At 45.4% G+C, this 17,677-nt stretch overlaps 1 protein-coding gene across 2 annotated transcripts in view; it reads left to right on the top strand.

Annotated features, from left to right (window-relative positions):
* rnls (renalase, FAD-dependent amine oxidase) overlaps nt 1–17,677 on the top strand; it is a 42,304-nt gene that overhangs the window by 20,963 nt on the left and 3,664 nt on the right. For both annotated transcript variants that reach the window (XM_029705104.1, XM_029705113.1), the window contains exon 5: nt 10,833–11,006. In XM_029705104.1, coding sequence (XP_029560964.1) covers nt 10,833–11,006 — 174 coding nt within the window. The remainder of the gene's footprint in view (nt 1–10,832; nt 11,007–17,677) is intronic.

The following is a 17,677-nucleotide window of genomic DNA, read 5'->3' as shown; positions in this document are numbered from 1 at the left end:
TATGGAATATAGGCATACAGAGGCCCATTATCAGCAACCATCACTCCTGTGTTATAATGGCACATTGTGTTAGCTACTCCAAGATTACCATTTTAGAAGGCTAATTGATCATTAGAAAACCCTTTTGCAATTGTTAGCACTGCTGAAAACTGTTATGCTGATTGAAGAAGCAATAATACAGGCCTTCTTTAGACTAGTTAAGTATCTGGAGCATCAGCATTTGTGGGTTCGATTACAGGCTCAAAATGGCTAGAAACAAAGAACTTTCTTCAGAAACTCGTCAGGCTGTTCTTGTTCTGAGAAATGAAGGCTATTCCAATAGTCATTTACAACATTAACAATATCTGCACTGTATTTGTGATCAAATGTATGTTATTTTAATGGACAAAAAATGTTTTTCTTTCAAAAACAAGGACATTTCTAAGTGACCCCAAACTTTTGAACGGTTGCGTGTGAGCGTATGAGCGTGCATGCGTGTATGCATGCATGCACATAATTTTAAATCACACCCACAGATTGTTTCCTGTTTCCAGTAGAAACCCTATTTTCACAGCTTTGTCTTGCTGCTTTGCATTGCAAGTGCATGTGAAAATATAGAATGGACTTCCTGTTGCTTATTAAGGGCAATGAAATGAGTAGAATTGAATGGTTTAGTGGTTTCTCACTGTTGAACACGTTTTACAGGTGTAGCGGAGGTGGAAACCTGTGGTGATGCACGTCTCTTATCACCTGGGCTGAAACATTTCACACCTACTCAACGTGTCAACCCAACTTGCATACTGTAGCTCACCCGTAAGTCCCACAAAATATGGCCACAGCCTTCTACCACAGGAGGTTGGTGGCACCTTAATTGGGGAGAACGGGCTCGTGGTAATGACGAGTGGAATTAGTGGAGTGGTATCAAATGCATGGTTTTCATGCGTTTGATGCCATTCCATTTGCTCTGTTCCGGCCATTATTATGAGCCGTTGTCCCCTCAGCAGCCTCCACTGACTTCTACCTACCAGCGCTTTTATTCAAAATAGAAGCTATGGCCACAGATATCTCACAGGACTCTGCTGTGCAGAGCATGGTGACTTGGTTATATGGCAGCTAGTGGTTTCACAAGCCTGCCAGTGTGCACCGATGATGTCATCGATAGAAAAGCACCAAACGCATCCATTTTAGGGGTTGTATAGATGTCAGCCAAAGCTCTGTACTAAATGGGCGGTATGCAATTCTCCATTTCCCAACTCACTGGCTGAATTTGACTAAGTAGATTATTTTTCACTCCCCCAGTTGTGCCAACGGTTTTCATTCGTAGAGGAACTGTTGTGTAGTTTGAAATGGGGCATATTGATTTCCTGTTCTGTTTTTATTCTGTTCTGCAGCACTCTGACTCTGCAGCAGTGGCTTCTACAGAGAGGAGAGGGAGTTCCACAGATAGCCTACTAAATATGAGTCATCTAAAGGAACTACTGCAACCATTATGAATGTACTTGGTAGCTATCCATCAGCCCAGTTCAAAGTCAGAAATAAAGCTACCTTTCTGTTTCAGTTTGGATGAAGCAATAACCATATGAGTAGCTTGGGCAGTATGTATAGGTTTGGCTGGTCAGGACAAGTGAAGCTCCCCCTATAAAAAGACAGTGGAACTGGCACATTTTTACTCCCTCCCTGCTTAAAATAACCACTCTGGCTTGACGTCAGTCCTGGAGCCTGCAGGTTGTCACTCTAAATGTTTCTGTTTGGGACATAATTAAACACACGCTATCTCTGAAATAAACCCAGACGCTTTTGCCCTGCGCTGCTCTGTTCATCCCATAAAATTAAAAAAATCTGACATCAGAGAAAGCTATCTTCATTTGCCTGGAATTCACAAAGGGGGTTGCTTGTTTGCAGCAAGAGACAAAACCCCTCCAGCGAATGCATTAATAAACATCCCTGAAAACGTGTGCTTTAAAAGTAGACTGCAGCTGTGGAGGAGTCAGTGAAAATCTGATCTGCTTTTCCTCACCGTCCTCCATGCATCACCCCAGAGGTAAAGAGGCCTGAAACTTTCATTTACAGATTTGCTGAAGCAAGATGCACACTACCAAGAGAGAGCGGATGTATGAATGTCCAGACCGGTCGATATGTTGGCCGCTCAATCTCTAGTCTGACTCTGTGGCTCAGGAAAGGAAGGTGGTCGCTGAAGGTGGATCTTTGTTGTGGTGAGTAGCAGCAGAGTCAATTACTGGCTTGGCTCTCAGAGACCTTTGTCTGGGAATTGTCTTTTTTAATAATGAAAAAGACACAAACAGAAGCAAGCCAAACAGTCTGAGATGATAAATGATTGAATGAGAGATTCTGACCTATTCTAATAGGCTACTTCATCCAGCACAGACATGTCTCCTCTGTCTGGCCAACACACTACCTCATTCTCTCTGTAGAACTTCTCTAATCTGACCCGTGTCTAGATGCGTGCTGCAGTTGGAAATGTAATTTGGCCCCCTTCCTAAAATATATCCTCTACGACATTGTTATTCCAACAAATTAGGGCTCAAATGGGCTCCATTAGGAAACGGGGCTAATGACGGAGCCTGGTCGCTCCTGTGTGGGGGCTTTCTGACCACTGACAGACACTCAGTGCTGAGCCGCTGACCGCCCCGTCTCCTCCCCCTCCCTACGCACGCCAATGACTCACCCTACCCAATAAATATTGTACTTATTGTCGGACACAGTTCACATACAAGTGCATTAAAGGTTAGCAAAACAACCTCTCTTTTCTTTCCTTCTAACTAACGGGACGCCGTCCAAAACCTCTCAGGCAAATATTAAATCAACCTTTAAAGGGCTGAGAGATCATAACTTGGGGGAACGGTGCAGCTAGAGCTGAATAACTTTTCAATGCGTTGCCATGGTACCGGACCCGAGCCCCCCTAGGGAAATGTCTAAAGACCAGGTCCTGGCTGGGAACAATGGAGAATGGATGGGAGTAGTGTTGCGACCCATTCAAACTTTTGTGTTCGCTCGCAATAATGTCAATTTTTAAAACAATACTAACGTGAAGAAGAAGAAAAAATTATCCTACCACCCGTTTTTCAAATAAGCAGACTCTGATGCTTTGGTGAATAAACACTCTTGCAGGTGAGAGAGTGTCAGAACTTAATGTAGCTCTTTTCATTGAGTACTTGGTTTTTGTGGCTCAGTTCGTTCTTTGCGTATCACATCTTGCTTTTTAAATTACACCACAGAGATGATGCGCTCTGTTTTACATCCTATCAAACCTTTATTACTGAACTGTTATCACACTTTATAATACACTGTGAAGGAAAGAGTCTGCATGGTTTGACACCTAGGTATGTGTTAACAGGCCTGTGGATGTGGTCAGTGTATTTGTAGTGTCGTCGTCTCACTATGCTGTTCTACAGATGTAGGATCTTAATTTGATCACCCTGTTGCAGAACTTTCCTGCAATGCAGGACATTTAAAACATGTAGTGTATTTGAGGTTTAAAAAGGCTTCTGAAGTTTGACATTTCAGACTTGATTTTCCCATACAAAAAATGTATATATTTATATAAAATGTATGGGTTAGCCTTCCTTTTGGTCTTGCCAGCCCTTTTATTATAGAGTTGGTGTTGGTGGACAGAACATCCTTGTTATAGTGAGAGAGACTTACAAGGATCTTCTCAGATTGTCCTCTATATGTTCCTCATAGATGGACACTCCGTTTCCCTGTCCCTTCTTCTGTCTCTATCCCCCTGTGTAGTGACACATCTCAGCCCATTTGCCAGCAGCAGGTGTCTAACCTGGTAAAATATGATGTTCATGGTAACTGTCATCACCTAGAATGGATGTCATGTTCTCCTCCACAGTAATGGACATAGCTTGGATCCTCAGAGAGCACCGTGACGGTAGCTCAGTCTGCAGTACCATATTGAGAGGGAGGAGATCCCTCCCCCCAAATCACTAGTCAAGCCAGGTCTGTGTTGTTCCATTCCCTTAATTGGTAAAGTTAGGACTGTTTAGGAGGGTCATCTGATCCTAAACCTGTGGTTTTAGGGGGGAAAGTGTGGCAGCAGTACGTTTAGGGAACTAGACTCCTGACCCCTCAATAGACCTGTAGTGATTAACAGTGTCTACCTGTACACACACCCTGCTCACACTACACATTCATTTGGAGTCCAGCAACAGCACTGCAGGGCTGCAGTTCTCTCTGGTTCCTTGGCCCAGGCTGCAGGGCCTATAAATCTGGCCCAGAGCAGGCTTTATGTAGCATGGCTGGCTAGCACCCTGACGCAGTAAGTTAAAAATGCTGTATACACTCCCCTATGTATTTATTTGGACAGTGAAGGTAAATATTTTAATTTGTCTCTATTCTCCAGCATTTTGGATTTGAGATAATGTTTCGTAAGAGGCGAAAGTACAGAATGTCACCCTTTTTTATGAGTTTTTTTTCATACATACCTGTTTTACCGTTTAGAAATGAAATCATGTTATGTATCTAGTCCCCACATTTGAAGGTGTCAAGTATTTGGACAAATTCACTTGTGTATTAAAGTAGTCAACAGTTTAGTATTTGGTCCCATATTCCAAGCACGCAATGACTACATCAAGCTTGTGACTCGACAGACATGATGGATGTATTTGCAGTTTATTTTGGTTGTTTCAGATCATGCTGCGCCCAATATAAATTCATGGTAAATAATATATTGTCATTTTGGAGTAACTTTTATTGTAAATAACAATAGAATATGTTTTTAAACACAATGTGGATGCTACCATAATTACGGCTAATCATTAATGAATCGTGAATAATGATGAGTGAGAAATTTACAGAGGCATAAAGAGCATACCACCATTACCAATAACAGGAGAGGTTAGCGTTTTTGTGGGGGTATGATATTTATGCCTCTAACTTTTAAACTTTGGGATTTTATATGAAAATGCCTGGCCTGCACGTTTCTCTTCCTCCGCTCTCTTTCTCTCCGCTTTACTCCCCATTGATTGGATGTGAGCTGTCGAGCGTGTTTCACAATAACATTCTCTTTTACAGCCTTGCCCCTGCCAGATGGGGAAGAGGCATTGCCGTTTATGATGTGTAACCGGGCCTTGCAAGTGACACGTGACTCCGCATGGCTGCCGCTCCGCTGCCCGCACAGATCCTTTACAAGGTTTGACAAAAAATGCAATTAGGTGAAAAGAGATTGCGCCGTGGAGGGACGAAGCGGTTTCCTCCGGGGACGGCGACGTGAGGGGAGCATGTCTCCTCTCTGACTAGAGGACAGGTGGACACAGGAGAGGGGAGCAGGGGAGAATCTGAATTGCATTTCCCTGATTACTGACGTCTTCTCGCCTCCTTCTCAAAACCCATTGGATGAGAAGGTTAGAGATCCCTCCCCTCTGACCTTCTCATCCAATGGGTTTGGAGGACAAGGCGAGGAGAGAGGACGTGAGGAATCTAGGAAATGCAATTTGACATTTTCCCAAGGATGCATTGTATCCTTCATAGGATGTCCTTCACAAGTGAAATTTTGTGATGTGCATTCACTGCATGTCCCAGTTGACCATATATCATTCACTGCATGTCCCAGTTGACCATACATCAATGTACATAAGTGCAGTGTATTTATTCCTAATTGTAACTGCTGCGTGTCTTCTGAGCACCTCATCGTGAATGTTGAAATTGGGCTAGAATTTTTTCAAATGTATTTGAATGGGGTTGAAGGCTTTCTGTGGTCAACCATGGATGCCGTTGGTAGTTATCATAACACACAGACCCAGATAAGGAAGCTCTGTGTGCTATTTGTTTGCCATGGACCATGACCTTAACATTGAGCACGCGTTAGAGTGGAAGCTTTTTTTCTTTCACGCTTTCCAGTATGCCTCCCCTCCCTCCCTCCCTTACTGTGGTGATGACAATAGATACTGTAACTTCCACCTTTCACTTCACTATACAAAGCTCCTCCCTTTTCCTCTTTCATAAAGAAATGCATTGTAATTAAGGCACTGATAGCCAGTTAAATTCTAGCACATCAGACAATAAGCCTGAGGGTCCATTGTAATTGACTGGTGGCATGAATCCTTAAAGTACAGACCATAGACAGTCCCAATTGTGATTTAAAGACCTCCGTAAAACCGTACCTGAGGGGTATTTTTAAAAGGAATTGTTTGTTTGACCTTTGCTACTGTACTGTATGTGCTGTGCATTCAGCCAATGAGTATCCACTATCTGCACATTTAGGAAAATACAACAGAATGCAGTGTTATAGTACATGCATCTCTACAGCTTTGGGCCTGTTGCCCCAGAGAGACTCTGGTTGGATGAGACCCTGCTCCTGCTGAGAGCTCTGCCCACCCGTCGCTGGCACCAGGACCTCCGTTAGGAGTGAAGGGGCTGTAGCTCTGCCAGGTGTCCGTGTCATATCTGGATCTCAGAGGACTACGTATGAGCCTCCAGAGTTCTTCTGTCAACATGTGTGTGTGTGTGCAGTGCACGCAAGCCCACTCCTACATCAAAGATCAGGGTGGCCACTGGCACACACACACAGCGGCAGCAGCCACACTGACTGCACCACAACCACGCTGGAAAATGTGAACCTTCTCATCTGCACCCACACACATCCACAAACACACACATCTGTGCGAGCGCGTGCACATACACATATGCTTGTTCTTTCTTTATCTTCATCTCACACACACACACACACACGGAAGACCTACATAGAGATCCTTGGCTGCTACACATCCAGGTGATCATATAGAAAAGCCGCCGGCTCATATGGATTATTTTGGTGCTGAACCGTATGCTCTGAATGTGTTTTTATAGGAGTTGTAAAGCATTTGTTCAATGCTGCCAGGGTTGGAGGGAGCCACTCTCTCAGGCCTGCAACGGCAGCTGGCCAGGTCTCTGCAGAGAGGGCCTGAGGGAATGTATGAACAAACAGAGAGCAGGCACCCCCACCCCAGAGGCCTCCGTGGTGACAAGTGTGTGTGAGGATGGCGTGTGTGTGCAAGCGTGTGTGTGTGTGTGTGAGCGCATGTGCACGTGTGTTTTGTAGTGCTGTCTCGTGGTGAATGAAGGGGGTTGGAGAGGCCCTCCCTTCTGCTTGGAGGACCAAAGAGGCCCCAGCCTTTTGCAGATTCGTCTGTCCTCTTCTTGTTGTGCAGAATGAATATTGAGTGTCCTAGTCAGTAAAGCAATAGACATCGAAAGGAATGGTTCCTAGTGTTTTGATTACTGTAACTGATAGATCTTTACAGAATGTTGTAATGCACTGTATACTTACAGGCCTGAACACAAGGTATTTGACACACATACCCGTTCCATATTTGTTCATACCATAATGTGTTCCTACCACAACCTGTTGGACGTCTAGAATTGGTGCGCTGGACCCAGTAACTCCCACTAGATGATCGTCACATTGGACGGCATCTCTCACATCCACCCACAACAAAACACTGGAGTCCACACCACTGAAGAAAGCAGGATGGGTGAACCTTCAATGAGCCTTCATCAGGTCAGACTTAGTAGAAAAAGGTTAATGAGATGGAATGGAGCAGCCTTCACGTGGCTGAAGGACTGTCTGAGGATTCCATGAACAACTCATTGGAACAAGCAGCATTGTTCAGGATCATTTTGAGACGAAATTGTCATTCCCCTCCGATCTACTAGGGCTATATCTTAAACAGCTCCGTGAGTGAGGTTTAGGTGGACCCCAATGCTGACCGCTCAGTAGAACAAGCCTTTCAAAAGGTTTGTCTCTATTCAGATCATTCAAGTATTTTCCATGACTAAATGTTACCTCAGGGTCTGACTAGTTAAGCGTAATGCGTTTTGAATAAAGTACTGAATCCACAGTTGGTGTGGGACTTTACTCTGTTTCAAATGGTATATGTTGACTAGATTGGTTCCCACCCTGCCTGTCTGAAATCTTTAAACAGCAGCTAACAATGGGCTTGCTTAATTTCCATGAGAAACAGAAATCCTCATATATATATATATATATATATATATATATATATATATATATATATATATATATATATATATATATATATACTGTGAACCATCAGATCCTCCTCTCCACCCTCTCCGAGTTGGGCATCTCCGGCGCGGCCCACGCTTGGATTGCGTCCTACCTGACAGGTCGCTCCTACCAGGTGGCGTGGCGAGAATCTGTCTCCGCACCACGCGCTCTCACCACTGGTGTCCCCCAGGGCTCTGTTCTAGGCCCTCTCCTATTCTCGCTATACACCAAGTCACTTGGCTCTGTCATATCCTCACATGGTCTCTCCTATCATTGCTATGCAGACGACACACAATTAATCTTCTCCTTTCCCCCTTCTGATAACCAGGAGGCGAATCGCATCTCTGCATGTCTGGCAGACATATCAGTGTGGATGACGGATCACCACCTCAAGCTGAACCTCGGCAAGACGGAGCTGCTCTTCCTCCCGGGGAAGGACTGCCCGTTCCATGATCTCGCCATCACGGTTGACAACTCCCTTGTGTCCTCCTCCCAGAGTGCTAAGAACCTTTGGCGTGATCCTGGACAACACCCTGTCGTTCTCCACTAACATCAAGGCGGTGACCCGATCCTGTAGGTTCATGCTCTACAACATTCGCAGAGTACGACCCTGCCTCACACAGGAAGCGGCGCAGGTCCTAATCCAGGCACTTGTCATCTCCCGTCTGGATTACTGCAACTCGCTGTTGGCTGGGCTCCCTGCCTGTGCCATTAAACCCCTACAACTCATCCAGAACGCCGCAGCCCGTCTGGTGTTCAACCTTCCCAAGTTCTCTCACGTCACCCCGCTCCTCCGCTCTCTCCACTGGCTTCCAGTTGAAGCTCGCATCCGCTACAAGACCATGGTGCTTGCCTACGGAGCTGTGAGGGGAACGGCACCTCCATACCTTCAGGCTCTGATCAGGCCCTACACCCAAACAAGGGCACTGCGTTCATCCACCTCTGGCCTGCTGGCCCCCATACCTCTGAGGAAACATGGTTCCCGCTCAGCCCAGTCCAAACTGTTCGCTGCTCTGGCACCCCAATGGTGGAACAAGCTCCCTCATGACGCCAGGACAGCGGAGTCAATCACCACCTTCCGGAGACACCTGAAACCCCACCTCTTTAAGGAATACCTGGGATAGGATAAAGTAATCCTTCTAACCCCCCCCCCCCCTTAAAAGATTTAGATGCACTATTGTAAAGTGGTTGTTCCACTGGATATCATAAGGTGAATGCACCAATTTGTAAGTCGCTCTGGATAAGAGCGTCTGCTAAATGACTTAAATGTAAATATATATATATATCAGATGGTTTTGCATTATCCCCTTTTTGTGTGCGTGCGTGTACGCCGGCCGGGTGTTTGTGCGATGCTGCAGCAGATTGCCCAGTCGTACCAAGAGCCACATTTACACGTGCCTAATCTGGCCCAGATGTTCCTGGATGACACAGATGATGATAAAAGGCTCCATATCCTGGGAAAGTCATGTGACCTTGTGACTGGCACTGTCATATTCCCCCATCGTCAGCTCGGTGTGGCGCTAATTAGATGACCATTTGCAAGTGTTCCGTGCAGTAGTGAAACTACAGCATTGGGACTACTGGGCGGATAATTTTTCATTCTGTTGATTTTAATAGCTTTTGTCGCAGGGATGTTAAGCGTACAGATGTGGTGCTTGTTGTTTGTACTATGCAATATGTTAACATGACTTGTGCTCATGGACTTTTTTTGTCTTTGTAAGCCTCACTCATTTTTTATCTCTTTGGCCCTTTTGGCCCTGTTTTTACTTTCTGGGTAAATCTTGTTTGCAGTTAAAAAAATATTGTTTGGATTCAGAAACGGTTATGTCGCACAACCGGTCATAGGTAAACTTTAGTGAGACATCGTTCTACCCACATATTGACTCTGCTCTTCTGGAATCGCCTCAGTCACGTATTTGTTTAGGACCGTCCAGAGACGACCATAGGGTTAGTTTACTTGCGGCTTTTTCTTAGGACCCACTGTTGGCCTCAATGAGAAGATTTTCTTTCCAACATGTCTAGTAGAAATATGTATTAGAATCCACAGAGTTGACCTTTGACCTGTATATGCTCTACACTCTGGGGCCCTAAATAACTAAAGCACGGCCAAGCTGACGCTTCAGAGGCCAATAAACAACAGATGTTCCAGACGAAACAGCATTTAAAAAAATAAAAATAAAATCCAAACCCTTATAAATAAACTAAGGAGAGATCCTCTTTTCGCCCTCCACTCAGTCTTTGCAATAATGGATGTTAGTTTAGTTGCACCCAATCTTATGCATGTGGTCTGATAGGCGGTAGCTATCTTGCCTCAGTAGACTGAGTGCTTGCTCAATGATCATACTCTGAGCACCTCATTAGACATGCTTTTATATGGGTCAAGTTACAATATAATTTATATCATAACTGGAGCCTAATGTGCGGAGTATTTTTTTATTTTTTTTCAAGATTGCATTAATGTCGCTGCTGTAAACCTGCTTGGATCAAATCCTTTAAGAAACTGTAATCTATGTCATCTGAAGGGCTCTCCACAGTGATTTCACAGTCTACGCAATCTGACTATGTAGAGAGCCACGCAAACGAACCTCCGTCGGATCCTAGACTACTGTGTAGAGCCGTTAATGTTCCGTTGTTGAGGGCTCAGTGGGGATGAATGAGTGAAGCCTGATACTGGTAAATGTTAGCTTGACTGGGACCTAGACTTTGGTACACAGTCCCATCACCTCAGTGGTATTCATTGTAAGTGTAGTTTGTGTGTGTCCAGGTTAGGCTACCTGATACTGGCATGATAACAGGCGTATAGACCCTGACATTGTCCCTCTGTTTCCCTATGCTGCAGTGCTAGAGAAGAGTCAGCGGCAGCAGCTTGAGGCGGTGAGCTATTCGTCGCGCTATGCGCTGGGCCTCTTCTACAAAGCCCAGGCTCACATCAACGTCCCCTGGGCCGCCAAGTACATCTCCAATAATCCCTGCATTCGCTTCATCGCCATTGACGATAAAAAGCGCAATTTAGGTCAGTGCTACCATTTTATTGCTGCCATGTCTGTCTCTCTCGCTCTCTCTCTCTCTCGCTCGCTCGCTTGCTCGCTCGCTGCCTGTGTCTCTCTCTCGCTCTCTCTCTGCCTGTGTCTCTCTCTCTCTCTCTCTGCTTGTGTCTCTCTCTCTCTCTCTCTCTCTCTCTCTCTCTGCCTGTCTCTCTCTCTCTCTCTGCCTGTGTCTCTCGCTCTCTCTCTGCCTGTGTCTCTCGCTCTCTCTCTCTGCCTGTGTCTCTCGCTCTCTCTCTCTCTGCCTGTGTCTCTCGCTCTCTCTCTCTCTGCCTGTGTCTCTCGCTCTCTCTCTGCCTGTGTCTCTCTCGCTCTCTCTCTGCCTGTGTCTCTCTCTCTCTCTCTCTCTCTCTGCCTGTGTCTCTCTCTCTCTCTCTCTCTCTCTCTGCCTCTCTCCCTCTCTCTCTCTGCCTGTGTCTTTCTCTCTCTCTGCCTGTGTCTCTCGCTCTCTCTCTGCCTGTCTCTCTCTCTCTCTCTCTCTCTGCCTGTGTCTCTCTCTCTCTCTCTCTGCCTGTCTCTCTCTCCTCTTATTGCCCTCCGCTCCCTCCTCTTGCCCTCCGCTCCCTCCTCTCTCCTCCTCTGCCGCCTCCTCTCACCCTACCCCGCTATGCATTAATCCATTTTTTTTTTTTTTTTTACCTAATCAATTAAAAAATATATATATTTTTGCTTCATCGCCATTGGCGATAAAAAGCCAATTTAGGTCAGTGCTACCACTCTCTATCTGTCTGACTGTGTCTGTCTGTCTCTCTGTGTCTATCTGTCTGTCTGACTCCCACTCTCTTTCTCTCCTGTCTGTCTGTCTGACTCACTCTCTTTTTCTCTCTCTGACTCACTCTCTCTCTCTCTCTGTTCTTTTCTGCTTCTCTTTTTCCCTCTCTAGAAGGCGTGCGTCAGAATTTCTCTTTAATTGAGTACCACTGTTCAGCAGGCATGTAACTTTCCATGCCAGCTTATGCCTTCAGTCCACCGGATTCTTCCTTGACTTTATAAAGCTGCATTTTGTGTGCATTCAAAATCCCAATATACAAGTTGTGACATTTTCATTCAAACTCAACCTTTTTTGATGGTGCTGGGGAGACCCTCCATAGTCCTAAGTATTTGATTGTCTCCCTGAGTGCTGGGCTTGCCCAGTCAGTCCATTGGTAGTCAGGCTTCATTACTGATTGACAGGAGGGAGAAGCATTAGACGCTGAGCAGGGGAGCACAGCACCCTGAGGTCAGACTCCTGCAACCACTGCCTCTCGGCTGCTATAAGAAGGAACAGAATCCTCTTATATCACACCTGGAGGGGTTCGTGGGTGTGTGTGTGTGTTTCAGAGAGAGAAATATATGTATTTGTGTGTGTGGACATGTTTAACTGTACTTGTGAGGACCAGAAGTCCCCACAAGAATAGTAGACGAACAAAAATTTTACAATTTTCTGTACATATTTGCCCATCATAGAAGTGTTCATAAAGTGACTTTTTTGACCTGAATGCCAAAACATTCAGGGGATAAAGGTGCTTAAAGTTGACCCATGTTGCATACCCTACCATACCATGAGACATCCATGTCTTCATCACTAGAAAAGACAAAAGGTTGAGTTTGATATCGGGGGGGTTATTAAGAAAAAGATCACTTCATTGGTCAATTCATTGGTCAATCCACACAAGGTCCAACCAAAATTGATTTTTTTAGATTTTTATCCCAACCCCTCCTAAAGACACACAAACATACACATACTTGACTTTTTCCACGTTTGTTACGTTACAGCCTTATTCTAAAATTGTCCTCATCGATGTATTTAATCAATCTATACACAATACCCCATAATGACAACACAATACCCCATAATGACAAAGCGAAAACAGGTTTTTGCATTTTTTAAGAAATGTATAAAAAATATATATATTTATTAAATACATAAGTATTCAGAGCCTTTGCTATGACACTTGAAATTGAGCTCAGGTGCATCCTGTTTCCATTGATCATCCTTGAGATGTTTCTACAACTTGATTGGAGTCCACCTGTGCTAATTTCAATTGATTGGGCATGATTTGGGAAGGCACACACCTGTCTATATTAGGTCCCACAGTTGACAATCCATGTCAGAGCAAAGACTAAGCCATGAGGTCGAAGGAACTGTCCTTAGAGCTCCGAGACAGGATTGTGTCGAGGCACAGAACTGGGGAAGGGTACCAAAACATTTCTGCAGCATTGAACGTCCCCAAGGCCTCCATCATTCTTAAATGGAAGTTTGGAACCACTAAGACTCTTCCTAGAGCTTGCCGCCCGGCCAAACTGAGCAATCGGGGAAGAAGGGCCTTGGTCAGCGAGGTGACCAAGAAGCCAATTGTCACTCTGGCAGAGCTCCAGAGATTCTCTGTGGAGATGGGAGAACCTTCCACAAGGACAACTCTCTGCAGCCCTCCACCAATCAGGCTTTTACGGTACTGTAGCATGGCCAGACAGAAGCCACTCCTCAGTAAAAGGCACATGACAGCCCGCTTGGAGTTTTCTAAAAGTCACCTAAAGGACTGACCATGAGAAACAAGATTCTCTGGTCTGATGAAACCATGATTCAACTCTTTGGCCAGAATGCTAAGCGTCACGTCTGGAGGAAACCTGGCACCATCCCTACCATAAAGCATGGTGGTAGTGGCAGCATCATGCTGTGGGGATGTTTTTCAGCAGCAGGGACTGGGAGACTAGTCAGGATTGAGGGATAGATGAGCGGAGCAAAGAACAGAGAGATCCTTGATGAAAACCTACTCTAGAGCGCTCAGGACATCAGACGGGGGCAAAGGTTTACCTTCCATCAGGACCACAACTCTAAGCACACAGCCAAGACAACGTAGGAGTGGCTTCGGGAACAGGTCTCTGAATGTCCTTGAGTGGCCCAGCCAGAGCCCGGACTTGAACCCAATGGAACATCTCTGGAGAGACCAGAAAATAGCTGTGCAGCGACATTCCCCAACCAACCTGACAGAGCTTGAGAGGATCTGCAGAGAAGAATGGGAGAAACTCCCCAAATTCAGGTGTGCCAAGCTTGTAGCGTCATACCCAAGAGACTCGAAGCTGTAATCACTGCCAAAGGTGCTTCAAGAAAGTACTGAGTAAAGGGTCTGAATACTTATGTAGATGTGATATTTCAGTATTTCTTTTTTATAAATTAGCAAATTTCAAACACTTTTTGCTTTGTCATTATGGGGTATTGTGAGTGTGTGTAGATTGATCAGGGGGAAAAAACAATTTAATCCATTTTAGAATAAGGCTGTAACGTAACAAAATGTATGAAAAGTAATGGGGTCTGAATACTTTCCGAACTCACTGTATCCAGGTTTTTGTAGAGTTGTGGGGGGCTGCCACACTGGCTGTCTGGGGAGCTTGCTCAAGGTCACTACTGCAGGCAATGGATTTGATACCATCAACCCGCCAGTTCTCAGCTCACTTCCCGCCTGATTAAGCAGGGTAGTAGTGTGCAAGCAAACTTCTCTCAGATTATTTCTGAATGGCCATTTGAAAGCTTGTGAATGCAGAGAGCATTAGAGGCGCTGTAAGAATAGCTGTGGAGTGTCTCTCCAACTCTCTGCAGTGGTCTAAAACGGGGCGCTTGCTGTGACCAGGGGAACAGGTGTCAGGTCACAGGACAGGACAGTGGGCCCCCTGTGTCATATAAAAGTAAGTTAACAACCAATGCAAATTGCACACTGCATAACTTGGTTGCCAACTTGCTCTGAGTGGAGCCTGTCTTTGTTTTTCTACCTGGTGAACGTTGTAGTCTCTTGCTTCTATCTCGGAAGCAGAGTTGATGCCAGCCTCTACCTACCTACGTATAAAACAACCAATAACTGATTCTGTGAGCTCTAAATACCAGCTACTCAAACACCTTTTAGTGGTGCCATATACCATTAAAAAATTGAATATCTTATACCATGGCCTTGCACAGTCAGAGCTATGAATTTCAAAAGAGCCCTATGTCCATCTCCTCTGTGTCATATCCTACATATTATAACAGGGCTTGCCTAACACCATTCCTACAGAGATACCGTCCTGTAGGTTCCTACAGAGATACCGTCCTGTAGGTTCCTACAGAGATACCGTCCTGTAGGTTCCTACAGAGATACCGTCCTGCAGGTTCCTACAGAGATACCGTCCTGTAGGTATCCTACAGAGATACCGTCCTGTAGGACGGAGCTGATCGTGGACTTCAGGAGACCGTAAGAGGGAGCACGCCCCCATCCACATTGACGGGGCCACAGTGGAGAAGGTAAAAGCTTCAAGTTCCTCTGCGTACACATCATTGACAATCTGAAACGGTCCACCCACACAGACAGTGTGGTGAAGAAGGCGCAACAGCCTCCAACCTCAGGAGGCTGAAGAAATTCGGCTTGGCCCCTAAGACCCTCACAAACTTCTACAGATGCACTATTGAGAGCATCTTGTCGGGTTGTACCACCGCCTGGTTCGGCAACTGCAACGTCCGCAACTGTAGGGCTCTCCAGAGGGTGGTGCAGTCTGCCCAACGCATCACCGGGAGCACACTGCCTGCCCTTCAGGACATCTACAGCACCCGGTGTCACAGGAAAGCCAAGAAGATCAAGGATCTTAGCCACCCGAGCCATGGCCTGTTAACCCCTCTACCATCTAGAAGGCAAGGTCAGCTGGGACCTAGAGACTGAAAAACAGCTTCTATCTCCAGGCCATCTAACTGTTTAAATAGTCACCACTAGCCAGGCTCCGCCCAGTACCCTGCCCTGAACTTAGTCACTGTTACTAGCCGGCTGCCACCCGGTATTCTACCCAGCACCTTAGAGGCTGCTGCCCTATGTACATAGTCATGGAACACTGGTCACTTTAATAATATTTACTTACAGTACTGTTTCACCCACATCATACTTCTATACTGTATTCTAGTCGAGGCCTATCCTATTTAACAATCGCTGTACATATACTATTTGTCAGATATACTACATTTTTTACTCTATATACTGTCCATATTGTCTATACATCCAATTACATTCCAGACTCCGACATTGCTCGTCCTAATATTACTTAATTCCGTTCTTTTACTTTTTAGATGTGTGTATTGTTAGATACTACTGCACTGTTGGAGCTAAGAACACAAGCATTTCGCTACACCCGCAATAACATCTGCTACATATGTTTGTGACCATAAAAATTGATTTGGTATTTACAACTGGGGTTGGATTGAAAACCAACAGGAGGGTAGCTTTCCAGGAACAGGGTTGGAGAACCCTGTCGTATTAACATGGTCTCCGTCTCCATTTCTGCCCTCTCCATCTGAACAGAATTATTTGTTGGAGGAGAACGGCAGATGCAAAAGCTCACTTCCAGGAATGACACATCTCAAGTGATCAGGGTGAAACAGTCATCTGTGGGTTCAGTCGCCATGACAACAAATATCCTCCGCACAGGATACGCTGTTTGGGTTTTGCACCTCTTTCTGTCTTTCTCTTTGTCTTCCTCTTTCTCTCTCGCTCTCATTTTCTCTCTCTAGCTGGCCCTTTGCCTGGGCACAGTGATGCCAAACACTGGTTAGAGTGTCTCTCTTACCCAAGAGCCAACCCAGAATGGCCCACTGGACAAAAGTTAGACCCCAGTGAATGTGTGCTGTAGAGTCTCTGTGACCCCACGGTGGGCCCACAGTGAGCATCCCCAGCTCCCTAGTTTCCCACAAGTCAGTTTAGCATCTCCAGTTTGGCTCCAAACAAAACAGCTGGCTGTGTTTGTGTGTGCGCTCAGTCACGCGACATGGTCTCGTCTGCCGCTTTTAAAAAAAAATGAACCGAACAGGAGGAGATGATTTGAACTTCTGGTAACTCTGTGTCCTGCTCCGGCAAGCCAATCTCGGGATGTGTTTATTTGCTGTGGTAAACTATTATTCTCCGCAATCAGTTTAAATATGGTTTTAAGACAATTTCATCAGAGAGATGACTTCACGACATATTGCCGCGATAAATCAACGCAAAACATCCTTTATGGGTCAGAGCCCTGTCTGTCTGTGCCTGTTGTCTGTCAGTCATTAGAAACAGGACCTTACTGTGTCCATTCCCTGCATGATGTCACCATCACACAGCCAGATCCACAGCAGACAACAAGCCTTTCGGTTGTGTGTACAGTTACCAAAAACACAACATGCAGGTAGGTAACTGCCAAAATAAAGGAAACACTTGAGGAAATGAGGGTTACAAAGTCTATTTAGGTAATTAAGCAATTAACATCCCATGATTCTTAGGGTCATGTATAAAAATGCTGGGCAGGGCATTATTTTGGATACCATGGCTATGCCCCCATAGGATGTCAAAGCCTCCATCCACCGGGTACGAGTGGTTGATGAGCATGAAAACAATGTAAACCATATGCCTTGGCCGTCTCAGTCACCAGATCTCAACTCAATTGAACACTTATGGGAGATTCTGGAGTGGTGCCTGAGACAGCATTTTCCACCACCATCAACAAAACACCAAATGACGGCGTCGCATCCCTCCAATAGAGTTCCAGACACTTGTAGAATATATGCAAAGACGCATTGAAGCTATACTGGCTCGTGGTGGCCAGAACAGCTTCAAGACACTTTACATTGGCGTTACCTGTTTGGCAGTGCCTGTACATGCAACACACAACAACCTCTGAC

The sequence above is a fragment of the Salmo trutta genome, chromosome 2 (assembly GCF_901001165.1).
Source record: "Salmo trutta chromosome 2, fSalTru1.1, whole genome shotgun sequence".
Taxonomy (NCBI): domain Eukaryota; kingdom Metazoa; phylum Chordata; class Actinopteri; order Salmoniformes; family Salmonidae; genus Salmo; species Salmo trutta.
The sequence above is the reverse complement of the archived record's forward strand: the minus strand, read 5'-3'. Positions and strand labels throughout refer to the sequence as shown.